Here is a 24,462-nt window from a genome sequence, read left to right as displayed (position 1 = left end):
AGGCACAGCTATTCACTGGGGCCCACTCAGTGCTTCAAGTGTTTAAACGCCAATGGGTGTCGTGGGGGGGGCGGGGGGGGTTATGTGGTTTCAGGGACTGGATACACGATACCCGCGCAAGTCTCCAATCGCTAATACAATAGAAACTCCTGGCACTCATGAACTCCCACGTGCTTCATTATATTCTGAATATTTACATTTGCGGTTTTATCATTGCGCCCAAATATCGCGGCTGTTCTTTCTCGCCGCCACTTTTTGACAGTTGCGCCCGTTTCGAATAGCCTGCAGGGTTCCGTTATAGCTCCTTTCGTGGGCACCTTGAAATTAAAATACACGACGCCATTAACGCGGCCTAATTTTAGAGAAGCCAACAAGTCTGCAGTTTGTGCGTTAATGATGGACATAAAGAGCTCTGCAGCTCGTTACCAGAATTTACAGACCCTGTAAGGTTCATTGGAAGGGCTTACTAATGAGTTACACCATTAAAACAAAGAGATTAAAAAAAAGCACAATGGGGCTAGAAGAGGATTTGCTTTTCAAAAGGTTGAAAGACGGTTCCTTTGCTAATCATCAACTTTTGCCTGATAGGAAAAAGACGTTTTTTTATTGCACTTCCATGTGTTACACTAATCAGTTCCTTTTATAGACTAATGGTGCATTTACACAACAAGCAAAAACAATCACCTGGGAAATAAAGTTGTTGTTTTGATGTCAATAACTTTGATCCCTTTTAGACTAAAAAATCAAAATTGTGGCAAAAAGATGCGGCGTGTGACGATAACACTTTTGGATATAGCTCTGCTCCAAACGGATGTTTATTTCCTATTCAATTAGCCCGTCTCGTGAGGTTGCTGTGAATTGAGTGCGTATTGATTACAGTCTGGCGCCTGTAAAAACGTTGTGACACGTCGCTTTGGAGGATGTGATACCTGCTTGGGGTTTTCTCCCACGGTGGCATTGCGCGCGTCCAAGCTTCGGTGCGCATTTTGGCTGCAGGCACAGCTGCTCGCGAGCAACTAGAAGGCGGAAGAATTCGGGGTGTTGCCTTCTCGCTGTCCCTCCCTCACCGTCAGTGCGCGAGAGAGAGAGAGAGCAAGAGTGGGTGGGTGGGTCAGTCAGTTAACGCTGCCGGCTCCCACGGGCGGACGGGACCGACCGAACGCACCGCGCTGGTTTTCTCTCTTCTTATCTGACACTTTTTTTTTTTTTTGGGACATGCCCGAGAGGAACAAAGCAGCTTCGAAAGGTGGACTGTTGTAAAATGAGCGGCCGCGTGTTGAACGGCAAAATGCTGCAGCTCCCGGCTCCGCAGCGCCGAGGGAGGACAATGCACTTTCTGTCAAGGTAGTGAGTGCACTTTCATCGCCGCTCATATTGACTCTTTTGGGATATTTTATTGCCTTTGATGCCGCGTTTAAAGGCAGATTTTTAATCTTGTCATCATAGAAGTGCAAGTCGATGAACCTGTCCGCTCGTGCGTAAATGCGCTTTCCATTGTCCGCAAATTTGGACATCTTAATCATGTTAAATCGAGACTATTAGAAATGCCGTGCACAGAGTAAAAGGGTCGACACGTGCTATTGCAGAAAATCATATTAGTGTACAATATTCTGATAATGATTGATTTTGCAATTGTGCGTCCCTGCTTATGGCATTGTTTTAACTAAGTGCGACGATGACGGGCGTTTGAATTGAGCAGCAGGCGTGAGTGGGCGTGTTGCTATCGATCCCCTGCAGAACCCAATCTCATTCAGCTCCAACGCCTGACCTATATTCTGAAACGACGGCGAGCTGTGCCGCCGCCGCCGCCGCCTCCTCCGCGCCATCTCCGTGCCCACGCTGCGCTGCGCACAGGTTTGCCTTTGATAACTGAGGATGTGCGCAAAATGTTTCAAGTTTTTATTGTTGTGCTTGTAGCTCCGGGGCCAGCAGTGTCGCAGTGGTTTCTTAGTACGTCTGCCTATTTGATGTTTGAATCTTAGCTTCAGCCTTTGTGTGACAATCATCAGAATCTTAAATGATGTGAATGCACGCACGTTTGGCAAATCATCTGAATGTATAAATTGATTATCATTGTATACAATTGAATAATTGTGTTTGCTCAGTGTGATCAAAAATCAGGGCTGTTTGTGTTATATAGAGCTTTTGGTGAAAGTATTGATTTTTTTTTAATGTAGTTTGGAAATACCAAAAATCTGCAATAATCCTGAGGTTAAAATCAAATCACTGCAGTCGTACGCTCTTTGTTTCTTCTTAATGCTTCTGGCAATATCGAGTCCCAAGCCGATACACAAATCGAGTTTGAAATCAACAAATTAAATCAAATCAGTAGTCATGGAAAATGGGGACAACCAAATATTTTAGTGTTCCATTTATGTTGAGAAAATAAAAGTACTCGAGATTATCTGCCAAAATGAAAAATCCATTCAGCATCAATCAGTTAGTTCTGCTTTAGTGGGCCACATAAAATGATGCGGCTGGCTGCAAATGGCCCCCGTGTCTCGCGTTTGACACCGACGAGATTGTGATTGTCGATTGTGTGGCTGGCCAACTGACCTCCGGCATCCATTAACCCTTTGTGTAATCTTGTTGCAGTGAAGATCCCATCCATTAATGGGATCATTAGAAACACACACACACAAAAAGCTTCAAACAGTTTCACTATCTTCAAATTGCACATTTTCAAGTCCCACAGGGGGCCTAATGGGGTGTGTGCGTTTCTAAACAGACCGTGGTTACACACATTTTTAATCAAACATTACAACAGCGATTGCGAGCAACCCATTTCCAAGCAACACATAGATTTGAGGAATATGATTAGCCGGAGTGAAAAGTCAATCCAACATCAACTTTGTCCAACTGCGTGTCTGCTCAGCGTGACTCGGCCCCATGATAACCGCAGATTGGAAAGGCTGTGACATCACTCATTGACACCCGTAAATCTTTGTAATGGCATTCCATTGAAAATATAGGCCGAGAGGGTATGATGTGGTCCAGGTGTGTGTCAGAAGATGATGTCATTCATTTGCGTGTGTGAGTCACAGGTTAAACTGAAGGTTGGATCAGCTCAGGAATTTCTCTCCATGCATTTTCAGCAACTATTTATTTGCAGTTACAATGTAAGTCATTGGTTGGTATTGTTAGCATTGCTGCGATCATACATTTCTTTGACAAATATTGCTCGGTCAATTTACAAAGACTACTGTCACAGATGTTATCTGCTGTGCTGATGGTGGGCTTGAGGGGAGATTGCGTTGTTTTGAAAACAGACTTTGCTGAGTTTGTTGGAAAAGTCAGCTTGTCCAGAAAAACTCACGACCCAATTCAAATGTACAGCTTAGAAATATTAGTATCGGAGCATATGTATAGTATCGACACTTACACATATATGTATAGTATTGGCACTGATGCATTTTATTTAGCTCGCTCCTGCAAGTTCTTCCCAGAAGATCAAATATTTGTGTGGTCTGCAAAAAAACAAAACAAATTTCAATCATTCCAAATTGCACAACAGAAAGAGTATGGGTTACAAGATTGACCCCAGTGGATCACCACAGATGATGTTTAACAACTCAAACCTATGATTACCCTTCTTAAATCACGATGATTACAACATTAAAGCTTTATGAGGTCATCACATCCAGCAATTGCTGAAGAATCACAATTTGAACCGACAGCCTCTCCACCTCCTGCATATTCTTCAACTTTGCTGTGATTCCTACCAAAGCAAAAGGGATCTTCTCCTGAATGTAGACGATTGTGAAAGAGACGGCAGATGGTAAATAATCATAACAACACAACTCATGCCCAAAAAAAATCTGATTCTAGCTGCTTAGCAAGTAATTGAACAAGGTTACAACTTAGTCATTAGTGAGAGTGAAACAACAGATGCTTGTAACACGCAAACGCTTTTTATTGTACACAGGAGCCCATGTTCACAGAGCTCATATTTTCCTGAGGTGCTGCCTCCTGTGGTGAGGGGGACTAACATCAAACAATGCTGCAGCACGCAAGGTTCGCCGCCGCACATGAAGGAAAAAGGTGCACGTGGAAAACTCAATAACACCTCGAAAATCAACTCAAGCTGCCACTTTTGTCCCGTTTGCGTATATTGACACGCGTGGTATTTCCTTCTGCTGATACTTTGGTATATGTATGTGCTTGCATATGTCGGAGGATTAGGGAGTGGGACCCCAGAATACACACATTGGAATGTCAAGTGTGTGTTTTGAGCAGCCCCACGGCAAGGAATGCTGTAACATCTTGAAGCGCCATGAGTATTATGTGTGTGTTATGGGTGACAGCAGGTGAAGGGTGCATGCTCTTGATGGGAGTGCCCTCCAGGCATGTCGCTCACCTCTCCATATGTTGTCTTCTCATGCTAACACAACGGGCTGTCTTGAGCTTGAGGTGCGGTCGCTGTATGGTGGCACTTTACAACAAGGAGAAGTTCGGCAGATTGAAAATTAATTCCTAGAAAGGCTTGAGGCTCTTTATTTCCACTCTCAAACTAAATATAAAACAAAAACTACTTTGCCTTAAAGTCCATTTAGCCTAATGCTAACATCCAGTATATGGAAAATGCCCTTTACATGCTAAGTGGTTAGCATCGGAAGTCATGTTTGAACACTAATGGTGAAGCATCATATGTAGACAGTTAATATAACACACAGTATGATATTTTTTATTTCAAAAAGTAAAGAAAAATCTTTATGTTTGAGATACTGGAACAGATTAATGGCATTTTCATTCATTTCAATAGAGAAAGATGATTTGGGGTATGCATATTTTGAATAAGTACATGACTGCATACGCTTTTAATATTCTCCGTATATTTGATCACAACTCATCAAAATGACAAAGTTCATGTACTGACATCAGCGGGCCTTTGTTACTTATTGTTTTTGCTCGAATGTTTGGACAACCTTTGTCAGGTGCTTAGTGGTGTTCTAGTCCGCTCCGTCGTCTCTTTGTGGAGCTTTAGTCGATTAAAAAAAGAAAAGCACACGATTGAGATTTTTGTGCATTGTGCTATTCCTCTTTATTCTTTCCTTTTCATTCCACCCGCAGCGCAAAGCTGACATAACACAAGCTTGAATACCAGTTGAGTTGTGCTAATCCTCCAGATTAGCACATTAGCTGTTGTCATCATAACAGTTATATTGATATAACTGCTAACATTATGTTTCCCGCTGAAGTTCTGACCAAACAGTCAGCGGCTGAGAATCTTAATCGGGCGACACCCGAGTTTTCTTTCTTTCTTTCCTGTATTGTTTTGATCCAACCGTTTGTGTTTGTCCCTCCACGACGCTGCTTCAAGCTAGCAAGAAACATGCTACATTTCAAAGCGGTACCTCCCTCTCGTTTATGTGCTCCCCCCCGGTTCCTTCCCTTTCAAACCAAAACATCCTTCTACGCTGTTAATTCACACAGCCGTTAAGTCAGCTGACGTTCCTGGAGGGAGGCCAGAGGTAATTCTAGCCAAGGATCCAAGCCTGGGCCTCCAAACGCCGGGGTTCCCCTTTGTTGAACTCCTCCTCGAATCTTTCAACTTAGTGGGTGCTTCACGCTAAACCCCAGACGGAACGACTTAAGGAAACCATTTGAAAGGACATTCCACCTTGTCTCGGGAGTGCTGTCCCTCTTGTGCTTCCGCTCACGATAGATTTTGGGAAGAAAAATCCCGACATTGGATGTCAAGGCTGACTAAGCCACATCAGAGGTCACCAGCAGCCAATTTCTTCTGCTCTTTTGTCAAGTGGTGCGCTCTAAGACCCATTTTGTTACACTTTCTACTTTGAGGTGGGAAAGATAATCCCTACATTTCTTAATGCCTTAATTTATGTAGAGTAGGTTCAAAGATATTAAAGCTCTAAGCAGCTTCAAGCTTTAAAACTTGAAGTCAGAAGATGGAGTTCCATATTGAGGCTCACAGTAGATCAAGTTGACCCAGTTGGGTGTCCACGAAATGATTCCAAAACGTTCCTTATATGATCCTTGGGCCCTCCACTGTTTTTTTTTATCATTAGTAGTCAACTTTTTGGCTGCAACGTCCTGGACAAACTTCATTTCCAGAGATTTACATGGCTCCGTATTGCGCAATCAAAGCCAAAAGGTTATTTTAAGAGCATCAATCAAAATAGCTTTTTTTTTTTTTTTTTTTTTTTTTCAAAATATGTGAACTTTTCACTGATTATAGTGCTTTGATTATATATTTCAGTAAACCCTACACTCATAAGGAAAATGTACAGATCAAAATTCCTTAAAGGGGAAACCAGACAAGTCATTGACTCCACGGAGGGGACAATGTCCCATATCACATTTGTACTCGAGACCCCTCCAGGTCATTGCTGTCAGGGTCGCAGCCATCAAAGGCCCAAGAGGATTTCTCCTCCTTGATTGCCACTTAACGCCACCGCCGTCTTATTTCTTCCTCTTGAGGTTTCCTTCACACACACATGTCAATGGCTTGTGCCAAGGCTATTGGCCAATTCCTCTTCTGTTGGCAGATGGAATTAGCAGTAATTAAACTCATTCACTCACTAATCCCTTTTAATGCCCCCAAAGTGTGTCGCTCCTTATTGTCACATTGTCTTCTGAAACAAACTACTCGAATGCTGACCTTTGTGAATAGGCTACTGTTTGAATATTCTTGTGACTTCCTATAAGTCTTTTACAATATAGCTCGTCTGAGAACGTGACGTAGCGTAAAAAAAAAAAAAGCCATTTTAATGAGCGATTTGTGGCTTGGTAAGTGCCCCCACGCGGCCATCATTTAATAATCATTTATTAGCCTGGTGTTGCTTTGCGATGGACAATTTGTAGAGAGCCGCAGATGGTTTGGATGATGATAATCGCTCCATACATGACCCAGTATGTCAAGAATTTGAGGTTCTCAAGATACGATATTTTGTATGTGCTAGGCCTGTTGGGTAGGGTCTTTACGGCCCTATATGGAGCTGCGCCGATGGATAACATAACACAGGAAAACACTCTTAGTACAGTGGCGCCTTGAGATGCTAGTGACGTTATTTTTTTCCTTCAAATTCCAAGCATAAATGATTTTCTTCAAATTGCTAGCAAAACTTCTCTAGTGGCTATGAAGCAGAAATTGCTAAATTGTTTACATTCATTTGTCATTTGCTGTATGATATTATAAAGTAAAATGTAATATTTTACTTTAAAAAAAAAAAAAAGCCTAACATGTTTTGTTGTTTTGCAAAAATGCTCTATACTGGCTATGAAGCAAAAATTACTATTATTTTTTTACATTCAATTCAATTGTCATTGCTGTATGCTATTATTAAGTCAAATTTAAATTGAAAAAAAAGCCTGACAGGATATACTAGTGTTCGAAACACAAGGATTACACAGATCGGTGTGTCTGCTTCCTGGCGATAGCAGCTGACGTGCTCCAAGATTTCATGTTGTTAACCATCTGTGCATCCCGAGCCGAGCCGTATGTCCAGACGCTCTCGGTAGAAATAGGTAAACGGCATGTATGATGTAAGAGTTTCTCCACCCATCAATACGATAAACAGCGGCTGGATTATTCCCCAGCATTTTTTCTGAAAGATTTCATCAGCCGCCCTTTCCATCTCCCGCTCGGTCGGTGCCAATCTGGCACTGCCCTTTTTCCATTCGATTGAAAAGGCATCAGTGCCTTCTGATTTAGCCATTTCGGGTTAGGCCATGTGACACTGTGGATTTTATTAGGAGTGGAACTTTCCTGTCCACTGTCAACGTGCACAAAAGTCTTTCCGTGCATTTGCCAGCCAGTTTGGAGGGGACTCGTTTTAACTATATACAGGCACAAACAAAATGCATAAATTGTCATTTACGTCATTCAACCCTGTTAGCAATTTGCAAGTGATGCAAATAAAAAAATTAATCAGTTTTACAGACTGATGAAGTCTTAAACAATAAGAACGTGTTCATTTATTTAAATGAAACTGCTTATCAACTGCTAGCAGGCGCTTAAAGATTGCAGATTGGCTAGCTAACTTTTAGTAAGGATTTATGCCCCAAATCACTGCAGGGCCAGCTGTTTTGTTTCACTGCGCTTCATTTCGAAACAGTTTCAGACCGTTGAAAGGAGAAGAGCGTGTATAGCTCTCTCACAATCACTTGCAAAAACTCACCATGCACGCTGCGATAAGCAATTATCTTAATAGTTTGTATTGTGGTGGAATAAAAAGGCTTGTTAATGGAAGCGGACTATTTAGCTGAGCAGAATATGCAATACACAGTCATGGTGAGTTTCTCCGTCTTGTGTGCAGACGGGAACAACTGTTGGCCATTCATCTGCACAATTGGAAAAGCAGCAAAACCATTTCAAACGATTCTCGCTCGTAACTTTTGCCAGCTGAAATTAATTTTCCATGGGAAAGTGAATGACAAATCTGTCGAAAGATTTAATTTGCTGCCATTGTTTTGAGCGTCTTGACCCAGACACAGCGAAACACATTTCAGCTAAAAACATTGAGAAATGTTTTTAATCTCAAATTGTAATCTGTACATGTCATCATTTCCTTGTTTCCTTGAACAGTCTGCCACGTTCATATTGAAAGATAAGTAAATACTATCCTAATGATTCCAATCTAGCGGAACAAGCTAATGTTGTTGCCATCTTAAAACATTAGCTTGAACGCTTTAGCAGCCTAAAGCCATTTGGGATTAATTAGCATCCTTGTTAATGGTAGTGGCTGACACTTTAATGTTGCTGTTAAATCGTTTCATCCATGCAGTGTTGTTAATTTCAAATGTGAAGCCATTTTCATGAAAGAAGTGCAGTGTCTTGAGATTGACCCCACTTATTGGTTTTCTGAGGTGCGAGCCATTGTTCGATCGAGCTTTTTTGTGATTAATACATCCATAAAGATGCTATAAAACAAAATTTAAAACAAATAATATCGCGCCTTGTATATTTAAAACAATCAAACTATCTGAAGAAAGCCCGCTCCCCTTAGGTCATGGCTAACGCTAACTAGCATCTATTTTGCTCGGTCATTTTCTGCCTTGAATGACTAATAATAGTGCCGCACTGATGAGCTCAGAAGAGCTGTGGCATTATAAATCCCACTCATCATGCCTACAACACAATTGACTGCTTCAAAGAGGCAAAGACAGTCAGATTTGGAATAATTGCCTCAACTAATGATTTATATAAACTGGAGTACCAAATGGTAAAACTGCGAATATCATCAAAATATTATCATCATATAACTTATTGCTAGTTAATATGAAAATTGGTTCTGCTCTTGATGTTTAGAAGGATTGATGGGCCACTAGAGTGGTCGCATCCTGAGAAGGTTCCCCATCTGTCATCCCGCTTTTCTTTTGATGCTAGCCTTTTAAATCTTTTCCGGTTTCCCATCATTTTTACTATTCGTTCTTTTTCGAGGGCACTCGTGTTTCAGATGAACTTTTGTCTTGTCTTGCAGAGTTGATGGTAGTTGGTGGGGCTAGCTCCCGCATGTTGACAGTTAAGTATTGATATCAGCTCTTGGCAGTAAAATTAAATTCCTTTATGTCACGAAAAAAGACAGTCATGGGAAGCTTAAGATGTTTATCGTTGGAGACATTTTCTTGAATTTCCAGTTTTAGGACTCAGAGTGGCGGAGAACAATGTAAGAAGATTGAATTCATTTGCATAGATCAAAGCTGAAGGCCCTTCAAGTTTTGGTGTTTCATTGATGGTTTTAAATAGAATCATAATTTCAAAAATCCAGTTTGTAATACTTTACATGTGTGCGCAAACAAAGAGGGGAAGATGTGTATAGCAATGCTAACGACACATGCTAATAAATAGTAACTCATTACCAACGTGTTGATGTTCACTCAATACTTGCTCAAGTCATTATTTGGAGGTCTACTTTTACTTGATTCATAATATTAGGCAATAGTAATGTTGATATTTCGCCGCTCTCCCCACCTTTAGCTAACAGTCGGGTTATCATTATCGGTTTAGGTTTAATTTACGTCTTGACTTTGTCTCTGAGTGGCACAAACCAGCTCAGTCAGTGTTTGTCTGTTTGCTCTGAACAAACATCTATTGCTTCATACATCTGGTGGTGTGCTGATGAACCACAGCTGCACGTCCCTCCCGGAGGTTTCTCCTCCAGCAGCGAGGGGTGTCCAATGAGGAAACAATGACATATTCATGTGTTGGGAAAGACTCTGAGGGGGTTCAGCACTGATGGGCTTTTCAACAGTCATGCTGTATCAAAGTCCCACACTTTCGCAATATGAAGAGAAACAACTTCAGTTCCTCGCTCTTGAGAAGCAACCTCAGTTAACAAATTCCACCCTAAATTATTGGTATTGCGCAATGTTGGCCCAAAAAAAGTGGAGTCTCTTTCAAATTTAATATGTGGTCTACTTTTTTGCGCCAAAGTCATTCACAGGCCAGACAGGACAGGCTTCCCATCCCCGATGGCTGTCATCAAGACCCCCCAGGCAGTGGTGTGACCCACACAGGCACCCAACCGAAAGACCCTTGTATTATTACAGTATAGCCATGACCTTATTAGGACACCCCCCCACTCTTTCCTATAAGAGCAGTCTGACGTACTGACCCGAACGAGGGCACCCCCCGACTTTTGAAACATGACCCACTTCATGTCATCAAACATGCACTTCCCCGGATATTGCAGATTTTTTTATCAATTTTTTTGAAGCAGGTGACAGGTTTGTTTTATTTGAGATGTGTCTGATTCATGATTGTGACCGCACTTGGTTTGGAGAGGAAGCAAACGGTTGTCCTAGCGCCGCCCCTGTAATTGTGGGTGCCATGGTGTGTATGTTCAGCACACATGTATATGCGCTTTAAGGCTATTTTTGTCAACGTAGGCTGAGATTATGTTGACTTGAATGTGTCGACGTGTCTTGCAGCGCTCGCGGGGGGGGGGGGGGGGATGCAAGTAGAGCGGTGGAAGACATCGAGCTGTTGCTTGTGGTGCTTTTAGTAAATCATTCTGCTTTATTGCTTCAAAATGTAACATTTTGACAGGATTCAATTTAGATTCAACTTCCTTTGTCACCTCGAAATCAATCAGTTACAGGAGGTTATGATACTGCACTAAAGAATGCGACTTGTAATTCAAAATATTCAAATTTATGGCGATTTTTGTTCGTACGACAAAGCTCGCTAGCAATTTTTATTAACATTCAACTTTTTAAAATATTTGACCAGTTTTTACTGAATTTCAAAATTAGGTCGACGTGACCTGTGACGGAACATAGTCGGAAAATCTTTTTAAGAAACCGACGCAAATGTCGACCCTTTTGTCTTCCAGCTGGGACGAAAGCAGTTCCATCAGCAGCGGCCTGAGTGACGGCTCGGACAATCTGAGCTCTGAAGAGTTCATCACGAGCCCCACCCTCAACTCACTTCCTTCCACGCCCATCGGCTCCCGCAGAAACTCGGCCGTTGTGGTAAGTGCCGCATGTTCACACTCACACACACACGCCTCATTAGGTATTCTGTGCACACACACACACTCATCATTTTTTAACGCTATTAGCGCCTCTAACATTTGAAGAGATGCATTACGTCCAATGTGCTAATGTGCAATCTAACAAGTCACTGAAGCTGCGGCAGGGATGTGATGGGACTTAATGCGAGTGCTGTAGGGGGATTTTTTTAGAGAGGGATACAGTGAAGCACAGGATTCGGCGTAACCATAGCAACAGTACTGCGGGGGATGCTGAGAGTGCGGCTCTTTGTCTTGTCCTGTAAGTGAACGACGGGTCTTGGACTCAGGCACGTGCACATCTGCGGTCCGGCATCCGGGTCAGTGAGCCAGAAGAACCTATTAAGCGTCTCTCCCCATGCCTTGTTGCTGGATTCATGGAAACCATTGCCCCCCCTTCGTGGTGGCATTACCATGGCAACCAAGCATCACATCATGTGGCCCATATTGTCTGATAGACGCACATTGATTATATTATATTATAATGATCCTGTTTTGGCTGTAAAATGTTCTTCCCAATCTCAAACTGCTAGAGACATACTTAGTATTCTCGAAAGTGGGACAAAGGGTGGAGAGAAACAAGTTAATGGGAATGGATTTGCTTATCTTTACATGTGTGTCTGCACATTGACTCCATTTCCCCGTGGGGTCGATTGGATTTTCATAAAAACAGGAATCCAGCTCGATGAAGTGACTGGGAGCAACTGTCACAGAGGAGGTCTTGTCTTTTAACATAAACCGTCGCACTTGTTAATCCTTTGCTTCTTGTTTAACCATCGTATTGTTTCAACGTTGATTGCCGCCCGACTTGTTGAACCAGATTTTCGACAGGTCCGTTGTAACTAACACCTGCTGCCGGAGGTACATTTTGTTTTGACACTCAAGGATGCGTGGAGTAAGTTTGGGATTATGGATAAGCTTGACTTCAAGGTCTCATCGGACTTTTTCAGACATGCAGTGGATATAAAAAGTCTACACACCCCGGGTGTTTGTGATTAAGGTTTTTGTTTAAAAGCTGAGATTTTTTTCAGGTCCAAGGTAAAGTTCAATTTATGTATATTTCTTGAACTGCTGTGAAATTGTAAAAACAGATGAGCAGATAACATTACCAAATACCAAAATATTTTTGCACTTTCTCAGCGTGAAATCTGAGCCTGTTTAGTCGAACATAAATCCGATACACTCGCAGGAAGCTCTGAGTATAACAATGGTAACATGCCACCATTTTTTAAAAGTTATTTATTTATTTGCTCATTTATTTATTTAGTAAAAATTCGGCGACTGCAATTTTTAAGTGATCTCACAAAATAACGGAAAAATATTCTCTCACTTGTCTAAAAATATTTCGTACGTCTTTCTAGATGCGCACAGATGCTGAGAAAAGGTCTCTGGTGGAAAGCGGACTTTTGTGGGACAGCGACCATGCCAAACCCAGCCGGAAGAGTTTGGGAAGCGGCACCTACGATACGGGAAGCCTCAAGTCCGAGTCCGACGATAAATGGAAAAAATCCCGGCCGCTGGCGGACGGTCACGAAGGAGTAAAGGGTGAACTAAAGAAACCTCAGACGCTGGTGTATGGGAATGCTTTGAAGAAGGGAAGGAACCCACCGGTGGCAGTCACCTCGCCCATCACGCACACACCTCCCAGTGGGCTCAAAGTGGCAGGTGAGTGCGGTCCGTCGCTTTTCTAAGCAGATAAATAAACGGCGTTGCTTAGTATTCTGTGTTGCGCCAGTCCAACACCCACACATGGTGACGGACACACTCGCCGTCTTTGTTCACAACACATTCACCCGCAGCTGCAGCCCACCCTCGTGAGTAGTGCCATGTATCAAACGCCCATCGCCACCCACTCCCTTCCCGACAGCCAACCATACAGGCGTTGAAAAACCTTTTTGTTTTTTTTTATTCTTCTTCCCTTTTCCTTTCTTTTTATAGCTCAGCTTGCTGTTGAATCGTTCCTAAAAAAAAATGGATGTGTGTCCTGATGGAACATTTGAGATTGTGCCAGCTGTAAAAAGTGTCACACTATAAAAAAAAAAATCATTTGCATTAAGCGCTTACAATTGAGGGGATTGTGCAGCTCCTTTTTAAGCACGTCATCTTTGTGCTGTTTATGTTCGGGCACGCGTGTGTGTGTGTGTGTCCCCCACCCACACACACACACACACACACTGAAAGAACAACAGGATATTAGCCATGCTGTTCTGTGCCTGTCTACATAAGCAGTGGCTATATAAACAGTTTTTTTTTCTATCCCGTGATTAAATCACCATGAACCAAACTGACCATCTGTAGCGTTTTGTACCAGCTTATTATGTACAATATGTACCTTACAGTTGGTAAAAATAACTCAATCTGTTCATTTGACACAGTTATTTGTGCCTCTGTCATTTTTCCGAATCAAAATGACAATAAAGGCCAAAATAGTCTGGACGATTATGTAGAATTGATTGCAGGGCTCTCTTTGGCTGCCGGCACTTGATGTTTTAATACCATTCTTTTCTCCTCAGCTATTTTCTCTCTATCACTTAGTTAAACGCCTACCTTGGTAAATATAGTGTTTCAAGTTTTGCACTGTTTAAAGAGTTATAAAAGAAACATTGGGGTCCTCATTAGTCATATGAGTTAGTTTTTGTCGAATCCAGCCAAAAATCAGACTGCGGTGTGACTGTAAAATAAAATGACCGCCTTCTAGATTAACAACTTTACTAGGAGTGTTACTTTTTCGCCAGTGTTCATTTCTGTCCTCGGCCTCGGTGACAAAGATGCTTGTTAAGCGGATGAATGTATAACGTGTCTGGCATGTCTGCTTTATGAAGTCGGTCGGGTGCCCGCAGCTGGCGCCCATAAAATGGCCAAAGAATTACTCTCATTCTGCCTGTAAACTTGATTCTTACTGTAAGTTTAACCTCGTGGCCGTACAATACATTCAAACTTTCCAGTACATGGCCAATTTTTTCAATTGTGAAAAACGTGACGCTTCATATTGCTAAGCGCAACATTAACTGGGAAATGTGCGTGTGTATTTTGCGGGTTTTAAAAACTGTTAAGTGACTCCAGATGGCTGCACGCCGGTGGGTCTCATTCAACAGCACTTCTTTGACTGTGTTAATGTCTTGTATATAAACCTTTCTAACAACTCTCATTGGATACCAATTGAAAGCACGAGCATTGTTAGCTTTCAATTCCTCTCATTTTTTCACCTAATAACTTTCATGTCAGTCGCACGAATCTGCCAATGGGGTCCTGAAGTTTTCCTTCAGATGTCTCGTCAACAACAAAGTTTTGTTTGACAACGTTCCACGGACGTTAGCGGCCGCAGACACGCTTTTGCTAATGTGAGCCGTGGTTTTCCACAGCCGAATCACCGCAGCTGTGACATTCGCATAAACATGACTGGAAAGTGAAGATTTTTTTTTTTTTTTTTCGGAGTTGATCGGAATGGAAAAGGCGGGTAAGTGCATGATAAGCATGCAAAGCTGACGTTGGCTGTGAGTCAGGGCACGGTTTCATCAGCTGACAGACTTGTCGGGGTTCAGATAAAATATCACATCCTGATTTGATTCGCTGGGGATTATTCAGCATGAGGCTTTTATTCAGCCTTTTTTTTTTTTCTCTACAGGTACAGCGAAGACAGATGCCAAGCCTTCAGATAAATCTCGATTAGCGGTGAAAAACTCCAGCCTTCAGCGCTCGTCTTCCGACGCCGGGAAAGAGCAGCGCAATGGGAGCGCTCCTAGCGAGCCACGTAAACCTCCATCGGGTCTTGCCAGGCCATCCACCGGAGGGAATTTTGGTTTCAAAAAGCCCACCCCAAATAATAGTTCATCCGCCGTGAGTGCAGGTGGCAACGTTCCCAAGACATCTGGTATTCCTGTCAAACCGGCAGCAGCCGGCGGACGCAAGACGAGTTTGGATGTCTCCAACAGTGACCAGAGTGGATTTTTGTCTCCAAATGCCAGGACGTCCCTCCAGTACCGCTCTTTGCCCCGCCCAGCCAAGACGAGTACTTTGACTCTAACCCGGCCGAGTTCAGCGCGTCTGGTGAGCGCCACCGTGGACGTCGGCTCCGGGCTGACCAAACCTTCCGGCACGGCCCTCCAGGGCCCGAGGCTCAAAGAGCAGGCCGGACTTAATCCTGCAGTAGGACTGACTAAAACGGGCGGTCGGGGGATCCCGAGTCCGGTCAATCAAACGGACAGAGAGAAGGAGAAGGAGCGAGCCAAAGCTAAAGCTGTGGTGTCGGACTCGGAGTGCGGAGGCGGATCTTTGAAGGCCGCTCGGGCGCAGGCCGCTACGGAGAACGGAGGAGGGAGGCTGCAGGGGCTCAGACCTCCCAGTGGCAAGAGCACAGATCTGTCATCATCAAACTCACACAGGTGCTTAAGATGCTTTATACTCTCGAGCAATGATTCCCAATCACAAAAAATATAGCTATGACATGAAAAAAAATCACCTGTTGCTGAACTCAACCATTCATTCATAAATAGGACTTAAGTAAAGAAATACAAATTTTGACTTTTAAAAATTGTGTGGAATTCCATTTGTTTCTTTGTCTCCAGACTGCCTGGCTCACGAGGTCTGACCAAGCCTCCGTCAGTTTCCCATCTGGACAAGCTGAACTCCAACAACCCGGAGGTCATGGCAGCTCCGGACTCCTTGCCTCCGAAGATCCCCCCTTACTCCAAGCTTCAAGAACTAGCCAGCTCCACGACCGGGCCCCGCCTTACCCCCAGCCCCGCCCCTTTGCTCAACGTCAACTCTTCGGCCTGCTTCTCCGGCTCGGGCTTTGGCTTGGGGCCTCGGCAAGTGACTTCTCTCGGGCTGGAGGGCGGCGTCAGGAGCACCTCTCCCCTGCTCTACCCTCGCATGTCTGGTCTGCATCGCAGCATGGAGTCCTTGCCTCTCCAGATGAGCGTGGCTTCAGATCTGCAGCAGAGGGGGCGGGAGAACTCGGTGAGAAGTTACAACTCCAGCGAAGAGGAACGACGTGACGACAAGGGGCCCCCGGCTAGCTGGAGCTCTGGGAATAAAGTGTCCATGACAGAGACTGACAGGTGAGACTAAATCAAGTATATATTTCCCCTTTTGAGTTATTCTGGAATATAGCGCCATCTAGAGGTTAGCTGTGGCACTGCTTGTGAAGTTGTCTTTTTCTATTTCAAAACAATGTTAGGCTTGTCATCAAAGTCATAGTTACAAGTTAAATCCAAGATTTACTCTTCATGTTATTGTTTGATTTCTTCAGTTGTCAGAGGGACAGAAACACTCTGCCAAAGAAAGGTTTAAGGTAAGATCATCCGCTCTTCAACAAAGACGCATTTCCCGGCGTTTGACGAATGAACTCATCGGCAGCGTCTTTGTCCTCTCTGTAGTTTCAGCAGTGCCTCCCATGTTGACTTTGATGGAAAGGAGAAAGGAGAGAGGAGACACTCGCACAGTATTCTCAGCATGAGCGACTCGCTCACTCTTCCCATGTCTTCCTCGCCGACCACGTCCTTGCACCGCTCGACTATTAATAGTACAGGTGTGTCTAACTCATTTGATTTATTTTCCAAATATATTGTATTGATATGCTATTTGTCAAAATTCAGCAACCACTTGCACAATCCAGATGGCGCTCAGAAGCTGTGCCAAATATTTTGCTTTCAAATTTTTATCGTACATGCAAACATCGCCATTAATGCGTAAGTGACCATCTCCTACTCGCACCTCGCCAGTGCCAAGCCCGCTCGGTGGACCTCCAAGGATGACTCGGTCCAACAGCATCCCAACACAAGACGCGTCCACCGAGCTTTACGCGGCGTCTCCGCTTGGAAGCACGTTATCGCTGGCCGAACGGCCCCGCAGTTTAGGAATGGTTCGCTCTGGATCCTTTAGAGACAAGGAGATGAATGATGAGGGTAAGACAACATATAATATATATATATATTTTTAAATTCATTATTTATTTATTTATTTATTTATTTATTTATTTATTTATTTATTTATTTATTTATTTATTTTTTCTTTCAGTTCACGGGTCCGTGATCTCTTTGGCGTCCAACGCCTCGTCATGCTACTCGTCGGTGAGTGGCAATGCCATTCATTCGCAGGTAGCTACAAATGAGTCGGCTCCTCCTCCTCCTCCTCCTCTTCTTCCTCTCCCTTTCCTCTCTTCCTTCCTCCGTCTTTTGCTAACCTCTTCACTTTTCTTCCCACTGCATCCAAAGGCAGAGGAAAGGATACAGGGCGAGGTGCGTGTTGCTTTCGCTTCTCTGTCACTTGCCTTCCTTTCCCTGTTGTGTGATGTGAAGAAATTGTGTTTGTTAAACATGAGTCATATTTGGAAAAAAACATGGGTTTTTTTTTTTCCCTTCAGCAAATTCGAAAGCTGAGAAGAGAATTGGAGTCTTCCCAGGAAAAGGTGTCAAATCTGACCACGCAGCTGTCAGCCAATGTAAGTTACACCCAAGATGATTTTTTTCGAAATAAAAAAAAAAATTCTACTGTGTATCACACATTAGCCAACTGAGTTTAGTATTTACACTGTTTAAAAAAAATCCAATTTGTAATTTTGGAGGCTAAAGCTGTCATTTTAATTGGAACAACTTTCAAATATAAATAATCAACATGTATGCAAACAATGTTAGTAAGAACAACAAAGCAAAGAGATTGTTATCTCCCCCCAAAAATAATTTTGATTTCGATGGTGATCTTTTTCAAACAGGCAAACCTGGTGGCCGCCTTTGAGCAAAGTCTTGCCTTAATGACAACCCGACTGCAGAGCCTGTCAATAAGTCACGAGCAGAAGGTAACCACCAACACACGCAAGCATGAATTCTAGCTGTATCAGAAAAGTACACGAACTAGCGTCCCAAGCATATTTCAGGGGGGGTCCAGTGCCCTCGCGGCCCCCCCGTCTAACTCCGCCAGTGGCACTGAGCCAGCGTCAGCATCTTTGGCGGCGTGCAGCGAGGTGACTTTAATGACAGCCTGCGGCAAGGAGGAATGCGGCTTGGGGGCCCTCGCCGCAGTTACGCTGTGATCAAGGGAAAAGGGGATCAGTCAAAGAAAAAGCTCAGTCAAGCCTCAATCATTTTGCGTGCGCATTCCGACATTCTCCTCCCGTCGTACGGCGGCACGGAGAGAGTGCGAATAAAGCCGTCCCAGCCGGCGGGGCTGTCGGCTGTCTGTCTGTGTGTTTAAATGCGAGGAGTCTCTCGCGGCGTTTCACGCCTTGCTGCTTCCGCTCAAAGGCTCGTCTCGAGCGCTCCGGAACGATCTTTTGTTGTCAGTGCCGGTCGGTCCATCCAGGAGCGCAATCTCCGTAACCTTGAGGAGATGCAGTGCACCACGGATGACTTGAGCGCACAATAAGCAGCACTGTATGGGGCTTGAGCTTTGAAGTCGTCCCATTTTCAGGGTCAAGCCTCCCACTGTTTGTTTTTATTACAAGAAAAACACCAGACATTCCTCCTCCTACAGGAATCTTTCCCCCCCTCCCCCTCTGTACAGGACTCTGAGCTGATGGAGTTGCGCGAGACCATCGAATCGCTGAAGGCCAAAAACGATGAGGCGCAGGCCGTCATACACGTAGCCTTAAACCACCCGGATAACGAGAAAGGTGAAGACATTGATTGTGATGACTTCCTCTGCACTTTTTCTGATGAGTCCCCGTGTTTTCCTCAGACGGGCGTATGCGTCGGCAGAACTCGTGTGAAAGCATCTCCAGCCTCAACAGTCTGACCAGTTTGTCAAGTGTAGGCAGCTTGAAGGACCAGGATGCCAAAAAGAAGAAGAAAAAGAGCTGGGTAAGAAAGAACACCGCTTGTTATGTTTGCTTTGAGTGACTCGATAATCAGTTTTTTGTTTGACCGTCTCTCTGTAGTTGAGAAGCTCCTTCAACAAGGCCTTCAGCATCAAGAAAGGCCCCAAAACTTGCTCAGACATTGAAGAAATCGTCACACCTGACTCCTCCGCTCCAAACTCACCAAAGATGCTTCACGAAGGAGCGGATTCAGGAGAGAACGTGTCCCTAAAAACGTCCACGTCCGACATCTCCTCAAAGTAAGAGTTGACATTGAAACTCGGGATTGATTTCATTTTTGACAAACCCGTCGCGGTCGTTCCAGGATCATCGGGATAACCGAGGAGGACGAAGGCGGCGAGAGGGCCGTGTCGGAGCTCCGCTCGGAACTGTGGGAGAAAGAGAGGGAGCTGACAGACATCCGACTGGAGGCTTTAAATTCCGCTCATCAGCTGGAGCAACTCCGAGACGCTATGGACAACATGGAGGTTGGCTTGGTCCCCCTAACGAGGCTCCGCACAAATTTTTTGTTATTTAATTCTCGCTTGTATTCCAGTCAACAGTGGAAAGCCTGAAAGCAGAGAACGATCACCTGAAAATCGGAAGTCACGGTCCCACCTCGTCCGCATCGCAGCCTTCGGGGTTAGCCTCTTTCTTGGGGACATCGCTGAGACAGCCCATGTCCCTCACTAAGTCCTTCAGCCTGAGTCTGAATGATTCCAAAGGTCCAGGCAAGTGACAGCCACGCAAACTTGACCCGTTTCTAGCGGCCTCTACTGGCCCTTGAGGGGTTGCGCAAGTGTAGCTAATATTTTTTGTTTTCGTCCTTTAGACATGTCTTCAGGCAACATGTTAGGCTTATCCACTCAGCCAGCGGAGGTGTCCGCGCAAGTTCTGGTTTGCTTCACAGATCCAGCTGAGGTAAACACATATTTTGTGTGCCTCATTTTGAATAGTTGAGAAATTGCGCCCCCTGTCTTTCTGTAGGAGCAGAAACAGCAGCAGGAACATTACCTGGGATCAGTGACGATCGGCGAGAAGACCGAATGGGCCTATCTGGACTCCATGATAGCCAAGACATTCAGAGTAAGTCCGTGCAGGTTGTGTGTCTCTGTTGTGGGATTTTCTAGATTTTGCTGAATGTTGGGGTCTTTCTTGCTCAGGAGTACCTCACTCAAGTGGACCCGACGGCCAGCCTGGGTCTCAACTGCGATTCGCTGCACATGTATGAGCTGAGCCAAGGAGCAATCAGGGTCATAGGAGGAGACAAACCTCACGCCTCACCGCATCGATGTCTCACTGGCAGTCCGCCTCGCATTTTTGTGACCTTGAAAGGTTAGGAGCTCAAATGTTGACGAGGCAAAAGATTCAATAAATTCAATCCATTTGAGTATTGTAGAAAAGTTTCTGTATTTTGCTAGTTAGTTCAACACTGGTTAAATATAAATGATTCAATTAGAATGTATTGCATGCAAGTTAAATACAAATTTTAGCTGAATTCAAGTTAGTTTGTAAAATTTAAACTGTAAAAGTTAAATGCAACTAAACTGTAATTTAAAAAAAAACTCCACAACATCACTGTAACATCATGCAGTTTGAAGAATTCCGCAATTCCTCACTTACCACTAGAGGGAGACATACACTTTCTGTTTTCACTTTACATTGCAACAGATTTTGTTTTCGGGGGCGGGACTATTTCCCTTCTGGCTTTTATCGGCTTAATAAATTCCCTTTTATATTTACCCATCAGGTCTTGAAGAACAAAGTGTGGACTCCCTGGTATTCGAGACCCTCATTCCCAAGCCCATGATGCTGCATTACATCAGCCTTCTGCTAAAGCACCGGCGTCTGGTCCTCTCCGGGCCCAGCGGCACAGGGAAGACTTACTTGGCCCAGCGTCTGGCCCACTACCTCATGCAGCGCAGCCACAACAACTTACCTGAAGGGGACAGCGAGCCTTCCCTCGTGGGCCGCGGCGCCACCGTCTCCTTCAACATGCATCGGCAGACGCAAAAGGTAAGCTAGCTCATAGTTGAAGAAAGTGGCCAAGGGAAAATGACGCTTCATCTCACCGTTACTTGCTCCCCCACAGGAGCTGCAATTGTATCTGTCCAATCTAGCCAATCAGATCGACCGACAGAGCTGCAGCGAGCTTCCGCTGGTCGTGATCATCGACGACATCAGTGACGCCGCCGTCGTCACCGAGCTCATCAACGGCGCGCTCACCTGCAAGTATCATAAATGGTGAGTTGTTTCATTGAGCCAAAGAAAGAAGATTGGCGAGTAAAACACGTTTTGGCTGGCTGTTTCAGTCCTTACATCATCGGAACGACTAATCAACCCGTGAAGATGTCATCCAACCATGGACTGCACCTCAGCTTCAGGTTAGCACCAAGTCGGGAAAAACATGTCAATCCAAACACATCATTGAGATTTTTTTTTTGGATGGAATATGAATTAAACAGCCATTTTTGAATCTGTTCATCTGTTTCTTTTTTCCATGGTCAGGGGGCGGCCATTTTGACACTTGCTGTCGTCTGAAAATGACATCACAGGGCTCCTAACAACCCTTAGGCACTGTCATGTCACTTTTGAGTTCACAGCAAGTGGCAAAATGGCTGCCACACTCCATGGATGAAAACATTCCTTTTCGACAAACATAAAATCAGAACAGCATGTTATTGTGAAGACATATTTGACTTGACTTCCTCTTTAATTTTGCCACCTCGTCCACAGGATGCTTTCTTTCTCTAACAACGTGGAGCCAGCCAATGGCTTCCTCTTGAGGTACCTCCACCGTAAAGTGGTGGAAGCCTACCAGAAGAAAGAGCATGACGCGTCGCAGCACCAGGACCTCCTCTGCGTTCTAGACTGGGTCCCCAAGCTCTGGTACCACCTCCACACGTTTTTGGAGAAACACAGCACTTCAGATTTCCTCATAGGTAAGACATGAAACTTTCATTAAACGCTAAAGCACCATTTAGTGGTCGACAGTGGAACTAACGGATTTAAAAAAACAGGACCACAAACCTATAACCTGCTTTGACCACATTGTGACCCAGCAATTGTTTCATTCCCTCATCAGGTCCTTGCTTCTTCCTGTCATGCCCCGTGTCAGTGTCCGAGTTCAGAAAGTGGTTCATTGACCTGTGGAACCACTCCATCATACCGTACCTTCAGGAAGGAGCCAAGGACGGCATCAAGGTGAGCACACATGCAACAAGTCATTCCAACATGCTCACGTGTTTTGTTGTCCAGGTGCACGGCCAGAAGGCGGTGTGGGAGGATCCTGTGGAGTGGGTGAGAGGAACCCTCCCTTGGCCCGGCGCACAGCAGGACCAGTCCAAGCTCTATCACCTTCCGCCACCAAGCATAGGACTGCACAACGAAGAGAAGAAGCCCCCCAAAGACACGCCTCCGCCCAGCACTTTGGAGTCCGATCCCCTGGTGAGTTTTTCCCCTCAATGAGATCCGCACAAGAACTTCAACTCGACTCTGTGTGCCTTCCCTGTTCAAAGATGATTATGCTGCTGAAGCTGCAGGAGTCGGCAAACAGCGTCGAGTCGCCGGAGCGAGACGGCAGCCCGCATCCACTTTGAGGAGAAACTTCAACGATAATACCTTGCCTCAGCAAAAACAAACTTTGCAAGTCGGAGCAATCACGAGATGTTTTTTTTTTTTTTTTTTCCCCCACAAGCACCAAGACCAGTCCGGACTTGTGTTTCTCCCCATTCTGGGTGCTTGCTCAACGCCAAAATTGCACTTTATTTTTCCAATTTGTGAGAAGTGGACTTGAACGGATCGAAGGAGAATCTTGCAGTTAAGCAGTAATACCGCTAGGTGGCAGCAGCTGCTGCTTCCACACCTAGCGTAAATCAAAACATGCGCATCAACCTCAACCTGGATTGTAAAGGTACAGAACAAAAAAAAAGTGCTTGTTTATTTAACCCAGACGATTCTTGTTGCCGTTTGAAAACTCTTTTTTGTGATAGATGCATCTTTTGTAGGATTTTCTACCAAATCATCTTCAGTATAATAATCAGCCATGTGCAGCAAATATTGTCTCATTGCATACTTGGAGTCCCAAAACCAAACGAGTGCTTCCGCTCTTGCTGCTTTGTTCATCACAGACATTTGACATTTCTTTTTCACGGATTAACAACTGGAAGTCTCCTTTTTCTTTAGCCCATTTTTCATGATAACCATGAGGAAGTGCCCCCAAGCCTCCAATGTTTCTTCCATGTTCTTGTACCTTTGCAAATAAGGTGCTGACGTAAATTGGAGACGCGATGCCTACGTCTGCCTGTGCCTGAAAGCCCCGATTGGCCTGAAACCAACCGCCTTTGTGTCGCTTGAATGCACCACCCCGAGGCCTCCGTTTAAAATAAGTTATCATAAGAAGCGGCTCATCACGATTATGGTTGGAACATTTGCTTGGTCAGGTGGAAGACGAAGATGTGTGTGATTTCATGAGTGTGGAAAAACTGGACAAACAAGTAGTTGAAGAAATGTTTGCAGATGACATAATGGTTGCCATTTTTCCGTGTTTCCCAAAGCTTTTACTTTGATTGGACCTATCGCGTTTGTTAAAAAAAAAAAAAAAGGAATGAAAACGTTCCTCTTTTCACCTTGTTTTTAAAAACCTTTTCTTATGCAAATATTTGTAAATATTTATTTCTCTTTTGTACATGACATCACAGTTGTACACACTGTAAATAGCCAGTGCATCTGCGACAACAATCCTGAAAAAGAGTGTAAATGAAAATGCTAACCGTTCTGATTTTAAAGTTTGTACGGCATGTTCCCGTAAGCGCATTACATCGAGCTCCGGACAACAAAGTCGTGTCGTTCTATGTTTGGTTTTTAGACCTGTGACGTGTTGTCCACTTGAGAGGCAACTTCCCCCCCCCCCCCCCCCAGCGTGCCTGTTTTAAGTTAAATATTTGTTTGCCACATATAATAAATCATATTTACATTTAAGGTTATATTGACATTTTCAAATTGGAAGCATATTCATGAAGAATAAAGCTGTCTTCCCTTTTATTTTGTTGTGCTGATCTTTTCCTCTTCATGTCTCGGCAAAGGGGGACTTTCAGACTTTCACGGTACAAGCACTCGTGATTGACAAGCCGTTACGCAATAGAAAACATTTTATTTATGTTTAATTTTTTTTTTTCTGGGTTGTGGTGCTGCACA

General features: G+C 44.2%; 1 protein-coding gene across 14 annotated transcripts in view; it reads left to right on the top strand.

The window, feature by feature from the left end:
* nav1a (neuron navigator 1a) overlaps positions 1 to 24,309 on the top strand; it is a 45,645-nt gene extending 21,336 nt beyond the window's left edge. For 5 of the 14 annotated variants that reach the window (XM_068649887.1, XM_068649885.1, XM_068649884.1 and 2 more), the window contains 26 exons: positions 11,298 to 11,436; positions 12,836 to 13,139; positions 15,100 to 15,856; positions 16,040 to 16,534; positions 16,726 to 16,767; positions 16,853 to 17,004; positions 17,198 to 17,380; positions 17,493 to 17,572; positions 17,690 to 17,713; positions 17,839 to 17,916; positions 18,187 to 18,270; positions 18,945 to 19,083; positions 19,149 to 19,270; positions 19,348 to 19,526; positions 19,592 to 19,754; positions 19,823 to 19,997; positions 20,099 to 20,187; positions 20,254 to 20,352; positions 20,430 to 20,601; positions 21,017 to 21,282; positions 21,359 to 21,510; positions 21,579 to 21,650; positions 22,003 to 22,208; positions 22,352 to 22,470; positions 22,525 to 22,713; positions 22,785 to 24,309. In XM_068649887.1, the coding sequence (XP_068505988.1) occupies positions 11,298 to 11,436; positions 12,836 to 13,139; positions 15,100 to 15,856; positions 16,040 to 16,534; positions 16,726 to 16,767; positions 16,853 to 17,004; positions 17,198 to 17,380; positions 17,493 to 17,572; positions 17,690 to 17,713; positions 17,839 to 17,916; positions 18,187 to 18,270; positions 18,945 to 19,083; positions 19,149 to 19,270; positions 19,348 to 19,526; positions 19,592 to 19,754; positions 19,823 to 19,997; positions 20,099 to 20,187; positions 20,254 to 20,352; positions 20,430 to 20,601; positions 21,017 to 21,282; positions 21,359 to 21,510; positions 21,579 to 21,650; positions 22,003 to 22,208; positions 22,352 to 22,470; positions 22,525 to 22,713; positions 22,785 to 22,865 (4,561 nt within the window). In that variant the 3' untranslated portion in view covers positions 22,866 to 24,309. Of the gene's footprint in view, positions 1 to 131; positions 1,345 to 3,500; positions 3,779 to 3,925; positions 4,015 to 11,297; positions 11,437 to 12,835; positions 13,140 to 15,099; positions 15,857 to 16,039; positions 16,535 to 16,725; positions 16,768 to 16,852; positions 17,005 to 17,197; positions 17,381 to 17,492; positions 17,573 to 17,689; positions 17,714 to 17,838; positions 17,917 to 18,186; positions 18,271 to 18,944; positions 19,084 to 19,148; positions 19,271 to 19,347; positions 19,527 to 19,591; positions 19,755 to 19,822; positions 19,998 to 20,098; positions 20,188 to 20,253; positions 20,353 to 20,429; positions 20,602 to 21,016; positions 21,283 to 21,358; positions 21,511 to 21,578; positions 21,651 to 22,002; positions 22,209 to 22,351; positions 22,471 to 22,524; positions 22,714 to 22,784 lie in introns of those variants that run through there. The other 9 variants (XM_068649889.1, XM_068649888.1, XM_049755169.1 and 6 more) reach the window with 9 other exon arrangements.
* The last annotated feature ends 153 nt before the right edge of the window (positions 24,310 to 24,462 follow it).

Source organism: Syngnathus scovelli, chromosome 2 (assembly GCF_024217435.2).
Source record: "Syngnathus scovelli strain Florida chromosome 2, RoL_Ssco_1.2, whole genome shotgun sequence".
NCBI lineage: Eukaryota > Metazoa > Chordata > Actinopteri > Syngnathiformes > Syngnathidae > Syngnathus > Syngnathus scovelli.
This window is presented reverse-complemented; position numbering and strand designations above follow the sequence as displayed.